Raw genomic sequence first — 17972 nt, 5'->3', positions numbered from 1 at the left:
GGAATACTAGTGAATAATAATCCCTACCAACAATTGAAGTGAGGTGACCTCACCATTCAATCCATATTCACCATTCAATCCATATTGGGTTTTTCATTATCTGACTAAAAGCCGATTCCACAGTGTTCCTAGGATTTGAAGCCGTATCATCCACGAAAGTCAGCCCACACTAACACAATATGGTATACACCCATTCCTGAGACACATGCGCTGTTCCTAAACTCACAGTGAAGCGGAACATCCACAGCGGGTGTAAATCTATTGTGATCAATGAGGCCATGCTGACGTACACCAGCTCAGGAGTCGGCCCATTTGGTTGTCCTACTGAAGTTAATCTCCTTCAGTGAGGTTGTTGAAGTAAAATTAAAACCAAGAAGCTTGTCTGGGTTTTTTCCAATAGTCTTACTTTATTAGATATCACACGAAGAGAGAAGATGTTTGTACCTGCATGCAGCGGAAGACTGGAGAGTATTTCTAGTTTCTGTGTTACATTTCTCTTTCATTATTGGTAAACTGACATTTTGCTGTAAAATCACTGCATGCTAGTTAGAACGCAAACATCATTAGACAAGGCTCCTGCCCCATTCCCAAGCCATGTGTGCATGCTTTATTTACAAAGCCAAAAACTAGGTCAGGTCACAAATCGCCAACACAAAAATCAGAAACGAGTGAGAAATGGAGACATTGAATGTGACTTACGCAATACTCAGAAAGTGGTATCAGCAATGGAAAATGTTTTGAACAAGTATATGACTTGAATATAACTTCTTCAAAACTAAAGCAGACCAAGTCGGGAATGTTAAGAGAGGTGATGGTAAGAAGTTGCCAGGTAAAGTCAATCTTTGTTTAATTGTTCTGTGTGTCTATATGTATACACACAAAGAAGGCTTTACTGCCATTTATCTTTTAAAGGAATTGCTTAGACGATTTTTTGTGGGGAGGGGTCCCCAGGAATTAACATCTCCATTCAAACTTTGCTCCTTGACACATCAGGATTATCTAAATTATTATGTCAATTCTATAATAGAACATTACAGCATAGGACACTGCTAGACCTATAAATACTGTGAGCCCAATTTCCCCACTCAGCATCGAAGGTGGTCAGTTCCACACTTGAGTGCTTGAATTGGCAGAGTCTAATGCAGATTATTTCAATGCCTATGACAAGTTAAGTACTCACATTAATGCCCCACAGTAAGCATCCAAGTTTGAAAATTAAGCCTTGTTTGCAAACCACTTTTTACTTACTTAACATAAAAAGGCAAATTTATACAAAACCTCTGGAAAATAGGGAGGGAATGATAGATTTGGCAAAAAAGGCATTTAGATTGAAGAAAAGACTGAGGGCACTTTAGACATGTATGCTCAAATTTACCACTCAGAAAGGTACTGAAAATGGGGGAGGGAAGGCAGAAATAGACCAGAAAAGCAAAACAGGTAGAATTGACAATATTAGTTTGGATTCTCAGTGTAGATCAGCTACTATGGACATAATTTATTTGGACTTTGTACATAGTTGAGATGTGCAACACAAGGAAGGAAGGACGGAGGGACATTTTCAAAGCACTCAACCCCCATTAAACTTTCAGTGAGCACCTCACTGCTCTTGTGAATATCCCTCTGAGTTCCTTGAGTGAAGGAATAAATGGATATAAAATACAGAAGACATTCAGGCGTGGAAAAAATATGGGATGGAAGGAAGGAGCGGTCTTCACTGGCCAGGGGAAGTTAAAAGGATCAGTACAAGGGTTTGCATCAGTTTTGTTCACTTTACGTCTCATTGGCCTAAGAGAACAGCCTTGCAGAGGATAATGAGATGGTAACATTTGCCGGTGATACAAAGTTAGCAAGGCAGAGCCAAAAGCAGCAGCTGTCGGTCTAAAGGACAAAGGCAATAACATCTCACTTGACTTCAGTTGTCTAGGGGCAGAGAGGGGTTAGCGCTTTATGGAATTCTGTGCAGAGAAATGCAAGGTAATGAGGCTAGGAACCAAGGACATGAAACAGAAATATGTCCTTAATTAAAAAAAAAAAACATTCGAGCCTGAAAAGCATAGATGTACAGATAGCAGGGGATAAAGAGAACATCTTCAGGTTACTTAGCAGCAACATTGCAGAAAGGCACAGAGGTACTGAACTCGAATTGCAAAGAAATTAAGCTAGATGTGCCTAATGGGTGAGCGAGACCACAAGTGAGTACAGTGAACTGCTCCAATCACCCTAATATAAAAACGACTATTCTAGCAACAGAGACAATGCAGCCGGAGCTGGCCATAAAGAAATAGGGACTGGAGAATCTGTGGCCATGACCCTGTGTGATGCAGTTGCCACTGACTTCAAGGATCAGCTATTCTGAATGGCCAGATAAGCTGACCTTGCGTATGGAACCAGGTGCTTAAGCCTCAGGGAGATGCAAACTTCCTCAGTGGGACACACAACATCAGAGCTGGTTTCAAACAAACAAATTTTAGGGAGGGCACTTGGGTCTCATTCAGGAAAGTTCCTAAGCATGTGCCTAATTTTAAACACATGCTTAAAGCTGAACACAGTGGATTTAAGAAAGTGCTTCAGTGCTTTCCTGACACAGGGCCTAGAAAAACTGGGCAGAATTTCTTTACCCAAATATAGAGAAAAATAAATACATCTCGATGGGAACTAGGTGACCATTTGCAGAGAAATGTTTCAGGGCTGCGGCAGGAACTCTGATCTCAAGAGCTCCTCTGCAAAACGTGCTTTTAAGAGAGCTGGAGTTAACTATTTAGGATGATTTCTGAGATCTCGCACATTTCTAAATCCGTTTTAGCATCCCAGAGCAGTTACTCATGTCCTAGGCCTGGGTCTCCGTTACCTTGTACTGTGTCTTGGCATTCACACTAGTGCAAAATGCCTAGGCAGCAGGTACACAAACACTAGTGTTTTATGCCCTCTTAGCACTGGTGTAAATGAGGACAGCAAAGAACAGGCCCTCTGCTTTTAACTGGTCCCAATGGCTGAGAGAGGCTCTCAGACTTGAGTGTTTCTATTCTGCATCACAGCAGCAGCAGCTTGGAATTGCCAGGTATTCCAGCTACTTGCAATGAATGGCCGTTCACAACCCAGACTTCACTGAGGACCAGGAGCTGCCTTACTGGATTCCTCCGTCCTTAAAGCAGCTTTGACTTCTGAACCCCACTCATGTGTTCTAAAAGGAGTTGAGAAAGCAACAATAAAGATGCACACCAAAGAGAGAGTCGAACCCATGGAAAGGAAGAGGATGGGGAGATTACTGTACTGCATTTAAAAAACACTGAACGCCCCATCCCCCATCCACAAGCCAAATTGCTCTGAAGTAAATTAGGAAGGGTGTCTCAGTGTGGGGCATTGGATCTAAGATGCCGAAAATAAATGTACCAATACAGAAACAAATTCCCTTGTCTCCATCCCTTCAAACTAGAGCGGACAGGCCCTGAATAATCATCATTGCTTGGTCAAGCAGAAGAGGCTGATAGAAATGTGATCATATTCCCCAGACAGTTGGATTGTACAATCAGAAGTGCATCTGCAAAAAGTGTCCAATCTGGGAAAAGATTGAGTATTTCCCTATGCTGCCTTGCAAATCTTCTCAACGCTGTGGTCTTGCCTTTTACTGGCCACCCTGGCATCAAGCATGAGCTTCAATGACCGTAGGGCAATTTCCTGTGGAAGTCTGTCTACTCCCAAAGGAGGCTTCAAACTTGCCCTGTGCTAGCCTGAGACATTTTGGTCATAGTAAAACAGTCCAGCTACTTAACCGTAAACCCTAGAGTAAGGTCAGGTTCTTCCATTACCAAGTTCAGGAGGGTTTCCCCCCCTCAAGGGGCTGATGCAGGTGTCTCCAAGAAGCTGGGTCCCTTGTCCAGAAGGAACCTTTGCAGGTGGTTTGAGTGGTCTCTGGCTCAAGGCACAAGTTTCCAGGCAACAGAGCTGGGACTTCAACAAGAAGCCCTGAAAACCAAGCTCTCCAGAATGAAGAAAGAGCCCATAAGGACTGCCTAGAAGATGCTCTGGAACAAGATGCTATCCCTTGCGTTTTGCTATATCTTGCAGACCCTGGTTAAGGTGATTACCCACAGCCAAAAAAAAAAAAAAGAGAGAGAGAAACTTGCCTGAAACAGCCTGGCTATACATTCTGCCAGGAAGCCGCACTGCTGGAAGGCTGCTCTGTCATTGCATTATGACCCGTAGTTTGTTTTTACACTGGACAAAGGGAACTCCTGCACTACAGCCAGGAACTGACAGGCTGCTGTCTCGCCCCTGAGCCCAGCACAGACAGAGAACGTGGCACCCAGGAACTTCCACAGGGTAGTTACCAAATACATAGGGACAGCCGATCCAATACCCAGTGAGGTCACTGGGAGTCTTTCCATTGACATCAAAAGACACTGATAAGCCCCAAGGTCTGGGCATGGGCATGGCTCCCCCTGGACGTGAGTGGCCGTTCTTGTGAAGGAGATTTGATTGAGAAGAGGAGAGGATTCATTTGCATTGGGAATGGCGTAGTCTCCTTCGGTGCATTGCCAGAGAGAAATCTGAGGAAAGGAAGTTAGCGGGGCTCCTCTACATTTCAGTGGACTCTCTCTAACACAAGTGTCCAGGTGGATTCAGCTCGGAGGGGCTGGGCCCGACCTGTATGCCCTGTTCAGTACACCAGTTACCTCAGGGGGCAGGGGGCACTACCGTCTCGAAAAGGAAAGAAGGGCTGAATAGACGTGCAGGTTCCTTAGCCGAAAACCCAGCTCCGAGTCCCCCAGCCTTGGGAAAGGTCAGGCTGTGACCTTTACACCGTGGGCCCAACTCCAACGCTCTGGATTGACCTGAATGAAAAATAAAATGCCCACCGCACGGACCCACCCGCTCTGCAAGGCAGAGAAAAGACTGGCCCTCTGAAATCACAGCTGGGGAAGAAGGGGCAGTCAGAGCGGGAAGGAGAACCCAAGAAGGCACCATAAACATTAGCACTGCCACCTGCCCGTCAAAAGAAGGGAGGGGACATGCACCAGGTCTGGATGTGATCCCTTATCAAATCGATGGTGCAACAGCCCACTGCTGTGAGCTGCAGTGATTTGGCCCAAAGCGACAGCATCCTGCAGTGTTGTGTGGACGGGTGGTCTGAGGGAGCAGAAAGCCTTTGTTGGTTTTCATCAGAACAATGCAAACAATATTGAGCTTTATTCCCCTTGGAGAGAGATAGAGCAAGAGTACTCATCTCAATTCTATCCCATTGACATTTAAATGATTACAGGAGCCAACACTCCCTGTAACGCTATACACCTATGTTCTACGAGCGTAAACAAATCACACTGCACAAGAGGACAAGAAACAATCCACAAACTAGAACAGCAGCTCAGAAGACATGCTCAGGGCCCACGATCTGGTGATGTGGCAAGAGTGGGGTTATTCAGTTGAGCAATGCACTTCCTTCACTTGCAGGGACTGCCCCCACAGTCTCAAGGCTCCAAAAGAAACGGCAGGTAAAGAAAGCTAAGGACTCCAGGCAGGAGAATTACTAGCCTATAGTTTATTCTGTATAAAAGCACATCACGGGAATACAGTACGGTGACGGCCCATTGAAACCTTCATGCAGGTTAGAGGGTTGGATTTTCCCCTCTGTCTGTGAAGTTAAAGCTTTATAAAGATGTTCATAGCAAATGACTAGTACTACTAAATTCCACTGAAAAAAGCCAAGAGTAAGCAAATAACTCATCAAAATAAAAAACTTATGGACTCTGAGGGACAACTCCGTTCAGAACACACCACACAACACAACACCACACCAGAGCAGAGACAGCAGCAGCCTGCGAAGGAGTCATGGGGTGACAGCCTGAACCTAGGTCTTTAGGTTTTGGTTTGCGTGCTAAGTTTGTCGCTGAGCGACCATATAGCCCAGGAGTACTTACTGTACTAATCTTGACATTGCTATGCTTGAAGTTTGTAAAAAACAGCAGCTGGATCAGACTGGTATCAAAAAGATCAAAATCAATTCAAGAGCTTGTCGGCCCTCCTTTTGTTGATATGAAATAAAACACCCACAAACAATAAATTAAGCACAGATTGAAGCAAATGTTTCTTTTGTGCAATAATAAAAGGAAACCCACCAGAAAATTGAAGTTGGAAGACCACTAACTGTCCCAGATAATTTCGTTAAGTATTGTATTTTAAAAGGAAAACAAATAAACACATCAACTCCTTAGGAAATGTTTTCCCATCTGCAGGTGGTAAAATGAACATTTATGAAATTATTATGAAACAGAAAATACTGGCTCAAGAGAGTGTAACAAATTCAGCCCCAAAATACATCTATTTGCTAGGTTATGTAGCCATCCTCACTGGAATGGGAGGTGGTTTCAAGTCTAAGACAAGGAAGGATTCCTATAGTAAGAGCATGTGCGGGTTCCTAGTTCCAAAATTAATGGTGTCAGAAACAAACCAAAACTCAGATCTGGTGTTTCCAAAATGACCATGCAGAAGGTGGCTCTCTATTTCCAGTTACTTATTTAAATGCCATAATACTCAGTGTCCTTGCTGTGAAAACTCAAAAGTATTTACCACCCCGTTTGCTAGCTCCATACACTGCAAAAACGTTCCCTCTGGAAAAGAAGCCAAATACGTAGTACTCTCCAGATTGTATCTGTGGAAATGCAGTTACTAAGTTATGTTTATAACCAAACCCAATGCAGAACAAACAGCCTTTTGCTTATTGCAACTGAGGTATTGATATCAAATGAACTGAGCTGTCCGATGCTGTGATACCAACTTTCAAACTGCTCCCCCACCACACGCTGAAAGCAATAATAATATGGTAGGCTCAAGGACTGTGCATCCCAATAGACCGAACTGATGCTAAAAGTATTTCAGCTGGCGAAGAGAAAATGAGAGGAGTGGAAAGAGACATGCAGAGATAAAAATAAACACACTTGGGTTAATGAGGACAGAACAATGAGCACCCAAGTGAAACACCTCCTCAAGAACAAATATCTTCAGCAAACAGACTAGGAAGCAATATTATGATGCAGGTTAGACTGGTGAGAAATGAAGACAAATGAAAATCCGCAGTGTGTGGCTATTGCTTGACAAAATCATACATCAGAATGATGCACTAGTCAGAAATGGATTTGAACACACAAAATCCAGGTTGCTCTTTGGGATGAGAATGGCAAACAGAGGATGCTGGCATCAAGGAGACAGGGCAGCATAACGTGCCTGGGATCCAAAGAGGTGTAGGCAAGGCATGTAGCATTGGCTTCGGAAGACGGACATCGGGAATCCACTGTGACTTGGCAGAGGACGTGTATTTCAGAGAGACTGGTGCTGGGGACCTTAATCACTTGCAACGTGGCTCTCGTTTTGTAAAGTGTGCCAGCGTTCAATTTTCTTATCCTTATTCTTCAGACACTCGTACCAGTGTTTCAAACGCTCCCCCTTGGCGGTAATGCCCAGCTGACATCCACCTGGAGGAAAGAAGCAGGCAGGATAGTCAAAGAAGACACCAGGGTTCCAATTACCCGTTTCCGTGGTGCCGCTTTTTTCTGTATTTCTTTTTTCCTCCCCAGTTTAAAATGTCTTGTGCATTTAATGCTGGCAAAAGGTCCCAGACTGACAAGCTCTGGAGACTGGGGTCTTCTAGTCAGCACAAAATAGAGGCAGCATCACGGATGACCAAAACTCCTTTAAAATGGAGCCCGAGAGAGAGACCCTCACCCCACCCCTCCACACAGGACAGCCTAGACAGCAGGGCAGGGTTAGACCCTAGGGGTTCTGAAGAGCCTAACACTAAATATTTAGTTTTTCAAACCATGTTTTCATCCTACAACCCCTCCTCCTGTTATTGTTGGCTTAACCCAATGGAAGTAGTGTGGCATGGGAGGTCCAGATGCACATTAGAGTTCTCCTCAGCTGTAGCAGTAGCTGGAGAAGTTCCTCCTGCTGGGATACAGAAGCGGCATACACGCGTTCAGCTACTTTGATATTTGTGTACAGGGTGCAGGCAGAAGAGGGGCAGGGTGCCATGCCAATATTGGGGGGTCTACCACGACTATTGATACCTCCGTTCCCTTCCTTCGCGTGACTAAACTCTGGCTCCTCCCTGCTCAATGCACATGGCTGACTGCCGAGCTGTCTAGGCCCCCACCCATCTGCGGAAAGGCCACAATCTGGCCTGAAGTTTACCTGCTCCAGGTTACTCTGACCTAGAGCTGGGCCACCAAGTTAGAGTTAGAAAAAAGTGCCGACCAAAAAAAGGGGTCAAATGGGCAAATTTTATAAAATCAGCCCAGAGCAGAATCTGCTTGTGAGCCCAGGTCCTCTATACAATGGTGCAACATGAAGAGTCGCAACTGAATCCCCGGACCTCCTGCCCACGAGGTCCTACTTCAATGCTTAAAATGGAACTTCTTTGTATTTCAGAGCACTGAAGAAGACCTAAAGACAGGTGAGTCATTTAAAATCACCAAACACAGAGAGAGCACTTTGTGGCAGAGAGCCTGCAGCCACGCTCCGATAAGCCCGACCCATTCTTAGCACCCTCTCCGCCGAAGTGCCTGCCGTTTTTAATCACACCCAGCACCTTGGCCACTTCTGGATTCCCAAGCAGAGCCGGCCGACTGTCAGCAATCCTTTCCCTCGCCCCTCTGACCTGGAGCAGTGTGTGACCTCAGAGCCACTGTAGGGAAACACCCTGTTCCCATCAATCAGCACAGAGTAGACAGACCTGTAACTCACCGATATAATCGTTAGATTTGCCAATATCATAATCCCAGACCGATATGTCCAGTGATTTCTTAGCCAGATCACTGTGTTTTATGTCATAGAAAAACTCCTGGAAAGCACACAAAGTATTAGAGTTACACCAAAAACCCAGCTTTAAGAGAAGAATCTAAGGAAGCATTACATTCTAAAGCTTACTGTGCACACTTAATTTAAAAGACTGCACAGAGATTTAATAAAATGCTAGCAAATAATCATACTCTGCATGATTTAGTTAGATCACTCACTCTCTCATAGAGGGGGAGAGGACACTGAATTATTGAGATTAATCTAGCATGTATATTTCTCCCTGATCAAGGAGATAAGGCCAAAATATCAAACACTTCAATTAGGCTGCCCAGATTCGTGACTCTCAGAATCACAGGACTAGAAGGGACCTTGGGAGGTCATCTACTCCAGTCCCCTGCACTCAAGGCAGGACTAAGTATTATCTAGACAACCCCTGAGAGGTGTTTGTGTAACCTGCTCTTAAAATCTCCAATGCTGGAGATTCCACAACCTTCCTAGGTAATTTATTCCAGTGCTTAACCACCCTGACAGTTAGGAAGTTTTTCCTAATGTCCAACCTAAACTGCCCGTGCTGCAATTTAAGCCCATTGCTTCTTGTCCTATCCTCAGAGGTTAAAGAGAACAATTTTTCTCCCCTCCTCCTTGTAACAACCTTTTATGTACTTGAAAACTGTTATGTCCCCTCTCAGTCTTCTTTTCTCCAGACTAAACAAACCCAATTTTTTCAATCTTCCCTCATAGGTCATGTTTTCTAAACCTTTAATCATTTTTGTTGCTCTTCTCTGGACTTTCTCCAATTTGTCCACATCCTTCCTGAAATGTGGAGCCCAGAACTGGACACAATACTCCTGTTGAGGCCTAATCAGCACAGAGTAGAGCGGAAAATTACTTCTCGTGTCTTGCTTACAATATTCCTGTTAACACATCCCAGAATGACGTTCGCTTTTTTTGCAACAGCATTACACTGTTGACTCATATTTAGCTTGTGGTCCACTATGACCCCCCGATCCCTTTCCACAATACTCCTTCCTAGGCAGTCATTTCCCATTTTGTACGTGTGCAGCTGATTGTTCCTTCCTAAGTGGAGTACTTTGCATTTGTCCTTATTGAATTTCATGCTATGTACTTCAGACCATTTCTCCAGTTTGTCCAGATCATTTTGAATTATAATCCTATCCTCCATAGGTGGTGATTAACTTTGTACTCATTTATTTCAGAAATAGCCCTGAACAGTTTGAAGACAGAAAGGAGCCTGAAAGAGCAACTGTCGCTTGGCAATGCCTTGTGTTTCACATGCACAAAGAATTAAAAGTTTGGCCCATTTAAAAAAGGGGATCCATCCTTACCTCATTAAACTCAGGATTCAACGTCTTCCTTTTAATCTGAGTCTTATGCTTGGCCTTTTTCCCCATGTCAGGTTTCAGCCAACTAGGAGCAACATAAAGCAGCTTAGAACTGAAGTGAAGTGAATGAACAGAGCCAGCTTGCAAATTAAAGAAAAAGGAGTTTCTGGACTGGAAAAACAATAGCTAAGGAAGTTAAAACTTAATAAAAATCACAAAATGAGTAAAAAACCTGTTTCAGATCATTCAGTCTAAGACTAGAACGATTCACTTTGCACCAGTTACTGAATTCAGCATAAATCTCTCTATATAGATGCACTGGTGGTACTTAGATTAGAAAGACAACCTTTAAAAAGAATCATGCTAAATCCAAATAGCTAGCACTCCTCTCACTTGGATCTGCTGTAGAACAAGCTTGTAGAAGAGATCACACTGAGGCAGTTTATTTGTAACCTGCTCCACAATTTTCTCACAAGGCACTTGGAGGGAAAATTGCAATGATCAAAGAAATGGCTGGAGGAGTGTTGAAATGCCCAAGGGACTAAATTGGAAATACACGTACAAGTCGAAAAGAGCTTGACTGATGCTAGTGAGGGCTACAAGCATGGAGAGGCTGAAATAATCATGACACTGACAAGTAGTAGACAAGCTGGTTATTATATGATGCCAAACCATGCTTTTAACCTCCATGGGGAGCTATTCCATTGTGCCTCTGCTCCTGAGAATTTCAAGAGTGCACAAATACAAACTAGTCTAGAGAGACTTGGGAAAAAACCCAACTACAGCTGATAATCAATTAGCATTTAATGAAGCACAGATTAGCATACTGAATTAGTTTTACTTATAAGTATGGAAACAATTAGCTCAGTCTTAACAGTCCAGTCCAAACGCAATGCTAAATTGTACAGTTTGTATTAATTAAATCTTTGTTTAAATTACCTTTGAAAGTAAAAATCTCAGTGTTCTATTTGGAGAGCACGAGAGAGAATAAAGCATGACACTGGAGGAAAAACATTCAACTCTGTTGAACAGCAAACAAGACTTGCGGATCGTTATGCGCAGGGGTTATCAGTGTTTTTTATTTCATTTTTTAGAGGGAAAGTGTTCTTGTTGTAAGGGGAGAAAGGAAATGGAAAATGACCAGGGGAAAAAAAATATCTACGTGGTTTAGGTGTAGAGGGAAGTTCTAGCCTGAAAGGATAACTGTGGAATATCTATTCCGGATTAAGAGCTTCAAATTAAAATTTGCCCAGTTTACAAATTGATTACATGTCATTTGACTTTGCAGTGAGCTGAGAATGTGAATAGCACACTGTGTTCTTCCTGCCTCTTGCAGTGTCCCATGTAACTGTCAGCTATACAGAGATTGTTAAAAAAATGCATATTTCCAGAGGCAGCACCACCGTGCAGTGCAGTAAAGGTCAGCATGGCTCTGCTTATGGCAAGGGCATGGGACAGATCAGAATCTGGGCAGCAGGGATGAACAGCGAATCTCGTATGCATGGCCATGCCCCGCAGCCAATGGCGAGATTGTTTTGTGTATTATACCACACGATTATCAAGACTTCAATCCCAATGGGTCCGTTATTGAGGGTCTGATTCTCCACTCTGCTACAGCCATTTTACACTGGTGCATCTTGAGGAGTGAAGAATCAGAAGCTGAGTTTGGAATCACTTTGGAATGCGCCTGGAAAAGGCGCATCAGAAGCCCACTTAGTGTGTGTGTATTTGCACCATGTGAATGGCAGCATGCCCCACTGCAATCCCAAAGAGCCTGCAGTTACAGTTCAGCTGACAATGTCATTGGCTTTGCATGAAGCTGGATAGAATCCATTTTACCCTTCCCCTGTTGTATGGGCTTTGCAGCAATAATGCCAGTTAAAACGCATTTCGGTCAGTGAAATTCATGGAGCAGGTACATTACAGAATTAGAAGACACCATGTTTAACAGAGAGTTATTCCTCTGACAATAACCAGGCTTTAAGGTAACCCCCCTTGCACCCGCTCCATCATGGACTTTGCTCCCCGCATGATGACACAACAAACACATCAGAACTTTTGGGCTCTAACTTACAGTTTAACGAAAGGATCCGAGTATCCATTGGCATCCATTGCAGCTAAATGGACACAACGGACGATGCCAACAATCAGGCCTCCCTGCTGGGTGCTGTACATGAGGGACACAAGGATCTTTCCTCGTTCTTCCACATCACCACCACGGTCTACCTACGAGAGGAAGCCAGAGGAAGCCAGAGGAATGAGTGGGGACTGGGATAAGAGAGACCAGAAACACACCCACACGGGAATATTGGAGGCAGGGACTTACCATAATCCATTGTGCAGGAAAGAGGAAATGACGAAGGGAAAAGCTTGAAAAGGGACCACGAGAGATTACAGAGGAAGGCGAGGAAGTGTTTAAACGCAGGAACCTACTTCTTGAAGGAGACCAATACAATGTGCAGAAGCCACGCCCAGTTATTATGATTCTATTTTTTATATTCAATAAGGATTGAAAAGGTGTGTATGTGTCAGTTAGGTTAAACTTGGCAGACCCTGTTCAATGGCTTGCAAGAAAGTTTTAGCTGGTTTCGCTTTGTCTGGGGGGGGGGGTCACACGTGGCACCTTTTAGTCTCAGGTTCAGGTTGGAACGAACCTACAATCTGAAAGGGCGTTTGCAAGCAGATGCTCTGAAGGCAGAACAGGGAGAGAGTTCACACTTGTAACATTTCCACCTCCCACCTGGCACTTCGGCTGCTCCTTCTACAACCATTAACTAACCCTCCCCTCTTGTCACACGGCAAACAGGAAAAACATGATGGCTCACGGGGGAAATGCCTGAATCATCCAGGCCTGCAAAGCAGTCAAAGAAACTCACCTCCAATATTCGCATCAGCACCATGACTAGACGTTTGAGCCTGCACTAGATATGCACATCCCACCCAACCGGTAGCATCATGGGTTCCCCTGTGAGAGGCCTGGACTCAGGAATGACCTTGGGATCCCACACCCCAGCTGGCTCTATACTGGGGGCATCAGGAGAGCAATTCTATTACTCACTGAAGAGGCAGATAACAGGGAAGTGGTGCACTCTTCGGGTACGTCTACAGGGCAATCAGAGACGGGATTCCAGTATGTGTAGCTATACCCAAGATAGCGTCACTCTAGCTAGCGCGAGTACCGATAGCAGTAACGCTGCGGCAGGGCAGTATGTACAAGTCCACCCAGGACGCTGGCTATGTACTCCGGCGGTAATCCATGCTGCCGGTGCTTGACTGCTACCAGCGCTCGAGCTAGCTAGCTCACAGAGAGCGGCTATGTCGGCACACGCTGCAAACACATCTCCGACTGCAGCGCCGTCACACCTAGAGCATGACTCTCACGACGGCCCTGCAGTGTAAGGAGTGACTGAGAGGCTCTGGAAGTGGGATTATAAAACAAAAAATCCATCATTCACTAGTGGCACCAAAAGGATAGAAAACGGTGCCTCTCACCCTTAGCTAAGGATGCCCTTTGAAAGCAGAGCCAGAGGAGCATGGGCAGCACCGGATCTTACCTCCTCTTCGTACAGTGCCATCCCGCGAGAGGAGCCGGTCGTTCCAGCCCGCTTCATCTTGGAATAGGAACAAAGAGAGATTCCCTTTAATAACTCCACAGGCAGAGAGAGGTCTCTCCCTACAGAAACAATATTCATGCACACACCCAACAGGTCAAACTCAGCCATGGTGCCACCCTTACTGACCACGGGGGACGGGGGCTGTGAATTTGTCCCACACACCTACAGGCTCTTCAGCAAGTGATGTGGCTTCTATCCACCCATCGAACTTCAAGAGTTTCTTTATTCCTATTTTCCGATGGCCAGAGCCATAGATCTGAATCTATTCCACGCACACAGGCGTGCAATCTTTTCCCCACCCAGGTAATCAATCATCTCCCCTAAGTTCCCTTCTGAAAAATTGTGGTAGGATTGGATTGCAGGGTGCTGTCTTGTCAGGAGAGCTACCGCCACTGAAATATTTAAAGCAGCTTGTGGGCATCCATATGAGTTATTTCTAGGAAAGAAAGCCACCCATATTCCACTTCACCTCCAAAGCTGTACACGGGAGCATGCAATATGCTACTCGCTCATGGGGTCAGTCCTTTACCGAGGATTCCACCTCTAGTTGTAAACAGTTGGACAGGACATGCTGGAACTCCACATAGGCTGCTCAGACAGGTTCCTGCTAGCACTATTAGTGATCTTACCTCAGCAATTTGCCTAGTTTTCCTTGTTTAAAGCCTGTGGGCAAAAATCTGCTCTCAATCCTAAAGTAGTGATCTCAGCTCTGTTACACTGCTCTTCCTACGTTTACAGAACTCCGTCTGGGAGACCAGGGTACAAGAGTCAGCATGCGGATCCAAGAGCAGAGTTTTGCCCTTTGCCCACATCACAGATGTTTTCGAGGGGCAGGGGGGTTAATATCTTATAAATTAGACTTGTGCTAGTCCATGAAACAGAACGCCCCGTGCACTGAGGAACTGCCCTATCACACCAGCAGGCCAGGCAGTGCTTGGGCCAGATTCTGATCTCCATGATGGCCTACAATGGAATTACTTCATATTTATACTGCCGCAACTGAGTCCACAAACTGGCCCTCAGGTTCTGAGCACCTTCCCAGACACCTTCACATTCACAGGTCACATAGCCACTCAGGAGTCTCAAATTCACGGTCACTCCAAAGCCCATTGAATGCTACTTTTATATTGAGCACCAGAAGTAATAACAACATAGCAGAACTTCACGAGACTTACCGGTATTACTCTCTCCAAGCAGATGTTAAAGTTCTTTTTCTGATTGGATTTGAGTTTCTTCAAAGAAACTCGAGTTTCACCGATAAATTCATTGTGGCCAAATTTGTCTTCATCACACACTGAGATCCTGAATCGAACAAGAAAAAGGACTCAATATTGAATGGGCTGGAGGATTTCCCAGCTCAGACTCTGTGCTATGCGACCCAAAGAATTGTTTGCGGGAGGAATGTAAACAGCAAAGCCTAAAAATCTCACATCTAAGATCCCTGCCAAATCTAGCAGCCTCAGTTTAACTTCTATCAGAGCTGGTTGGAAAACAGAATTGCCATTCCTCAAGAAATTCTGACATTTTTTAATTTGTTCCAGTTCAGAACAAAAAGCCAAAATTCTGAAATTTCCTGTGGAACGGAAATTCTGAAAAATGTCAATTCAGAATCATTGAAACATTTTGCTAGAATAACGTGAAAACATCTAGTTTCAATAAGGTAAAAATGTTTCATTTTGATAATGTCAAACTAGAATATAAAATATTTAATATTAAATAGACATTATTTAAAATATAATAGTGCACAAGTTTAAAGGAAATAAAAAATGATAATGTCAAAATGTTTCACTTTGACTTCATCCAAACAATTTGTTAAGACTTTCTTCCATCAAAAATGTCATCTAAAATCGACATCCCCAGGAAATGTTGCAGTTTTGATTAAGCTGCATTTTCTGATGGAAAACTGATCCTTCGAACATTTTTCATTCACCTCTACTTCTGCCCAATTTCTTAAAGGGTTGCAAAGGTCGCTAACTTTAAGTGCTGCAGCAGGGAATGACACTCACCCCTTTGCAGAGGGAGCACCCAGTTCCCCATCACAGTGCACTTTCATAGAATCATAGATGATTAGGGTTGGAGGAGACCTCAGGACGTCATCTAGTCCAACCCCCTGCTCAAAGCAGGACCAACCCCAACTAAATCATCCCAGCCAGGGCCTTAAAAACCTGTACGGATGGAGATTCCACCACCTCCTTATGTAACCCATTCCAGTGCTTCACCACCCTCCTAGTGAAATAGTTTTTCCTAATATCCAACCTAGACCTCTCCCACTGCAACTTGAGAGCCTTGCTCCTTGTTCTGTCATCTGCCACCACTGAGAACAGCCTAGCTCCAGCCTCTTTGGAACCGCCCCCTTCAGGTAGTTGAAGGCTGCTATCAAATCCCCCCTCACTCTTCTCTTCTGCAGACTAAATAAGCCCAGTTCCCTCAGCCTCTCCTCATAAGCCATGTGCCCCAGCTCCCTAATCATTTTCGTTGCCCTCCGTTGGACTCTCTCCAATTTGTCCACATCCTTCTGTAGTGGGGGCCCCAAAATTGGATACAATACTCCAGATGTGGCCTCACCAGTGCCGAACAGAAGGGAAGAATCACCTCCGTCGATCTGCTGGCAATGCTCCTACTAATGCAGCCCAATATGCCGTTAGCCTTCTTGGCAACAAGGGCACACTGCTGACTCATACCCAGCTTCTCGTCCACTGTAATCCCCAGTGTAAGACACTGGGATTTTGTCTTCAACTTGCCTGAGTGTTTTCCTTTGCATATCTTCATCCGTGATGCCATGATACACCAGGGTCTCATTCCACATGGGGTTGCGAGTGTTGCGCAGAGTCTTGGTCCTCAATTTGTTTGACTATTGGGTTTCAAAAATCAAAACAAAGAACCAATCACACACACTGTCTGCCACCTAAAATGGTCCCGGGTCAAGCATTATGCAAACTGTGGGTCAATCCTATGATCTTTCCTCACATGAGCAGTCCCACGGTTCCCCTGTATTTGATTTCACGGGGGGCCACTCACCCAAGCAAAGTATTACAGGATCTAACCTAACATTTTTAATATTTTTAAGTAATGCTTGTAAACCAAAGTCACCAAACTAATCTCATTTAAGAGTCAAACTCCAATCCTCATAATTTGACCCAGATGCACATGGCCTCTTCTTCTAAAGGAAGTTTGTGGTGTTTACCATGCCATGGCAGTTTAGGTGGTCAGGCACAGCCCACTGGAAAATGAACTTGGTGGCCTAAAATAAATGGAAAGTCTAAGCAGGAACTTTCTTGTCTCTCTCTCTCACTTGTTCATATTTACTTACTCTCGGCCAATTCAGCCCTTGTACAAACAGAAAATTAACTGATTCTCAAGTTAGTGAAGTTTTGGCTTCTTCAGCTCTTGTGCCACATGGGAAAAATTTGTATTCCTACTAAATCGAGATTCCACATCTGGCTGGGCTTCTCTGCCTGGGCAAGATTAGTAGCCTCCTTCCACTGTTGCAAAGTAGAAAGATACGCCATGAATGAGAATTGGATCAACAGAGGCACCTAACGCTAACAAGATCCCAGATGCTTCTAACTGGAGAATTTTTTTCCAATGTATGAAAAAAGGATAAGAAAGGAAAACTAGCCCAAAACACTGGGGACATAGACTACTCAGATCTTACACTAGCGATGGATTCTGCCCACTGTATTTTGTGGGTGTGCTGGAATGTTTCTTTTGTTTTGGTGTTTGAGCTAATCTGATCCCAAAGTGCACAAAGTGTAAATTACAAACTTTTTATTAACATTATTTTGAAAGAGTGTGGCACCTCAGTCATTTCTTTTGAGTATAATTCAGCCAGAGAGAGGGGGGAAAAAATCTTTGAATCCCCACAGCAAACAGAAGAGACATTTGTTAGGCAGTGGGCCAACAATGTTGATTTCTTCCTAGAAGTTTTCTCCACTGAATTCAATTTTCAGCTGGTCCTGGGAGCGGGAGTTTACAGAGCTTTCTTTGATGAAGAAAATAATTGGAGCATTTCCTCACTTGGTGGATATTTTTCACAGCTCTAATTAGAACACACAGAACCTTCAAAGTAAAATTGATCTTTCAAACTCCAGTAATAATTAGATTTTGTGTCAGATGTTTTGCATTGCATTAACAATGTCACCTTCTCTGAAGCGTCTCTGTGCTCATTAACTAGGTATTAGTCTTTCGAGATGTCCTGTACACTGCTTGCTTCTGCAAGGCTGCT

The 17972-nt window shown here is 44.3% G+C and overlaps 1 protein-coding gene across 25 annotated transcripts in view; it reads right to left on the bottom strand.

The window, feature by feature from the left end:
* Positions 1-387: 387 nt before the first annotated feature.
* Positions 388-17972, bottom strand: part of RPH3A (rabphilin 3A) — a 168273-nt gene continuing 150688 nt past the window's right edge. For all 25 annotated transcript variants that reach the window (XM_074972902.1, XM_074972881.1, XM_074972880.1 and 22 more), the window contains 7 exons: positions 16489-16598; positions 14923-15049; positions 13688-13744; positions 12208-12359; positions 10137-10218; positions 8737-8833; positions 388-7466 (listed from right to left, as the gene is read on the bottom strand). In XM_074972902.1, the coding sequence (XP_074829003.1) occupies positions 7336-7466; positions 8737-8833; positions 10137-10218; positions 12208-12359; positions 13688-13744; positions 14923-15049; positions 16489-16598 (756 nt within the window). In that variant the 3' untranslated portion in view covers positions 388-7335. The remainder of the gene's footprint in view (positions 7467-8736; positions 8834-10136; positions 10219-12207; positions 12360-13687; positions 13745-14922; positions 15050-16488; positions 16599-17972) is intronic.

Source organism: Natator depressus, chromosome 15, assembly GCF_965152275.1.
Source record: "Natator depressus isolate rNatDep1 chromosome 15, rNatDep2.hap1, whole genome shotgun sequence".
Taxonomy (NCBI): domain Eukaryota; kingdom Metazoa; phylum Chordata; order Testudines; family Cheloniidae; genus Natator; species Natator depressus.
This window is presented reverse-complemented; position numbering and strand designations above follow the sequence as displayed.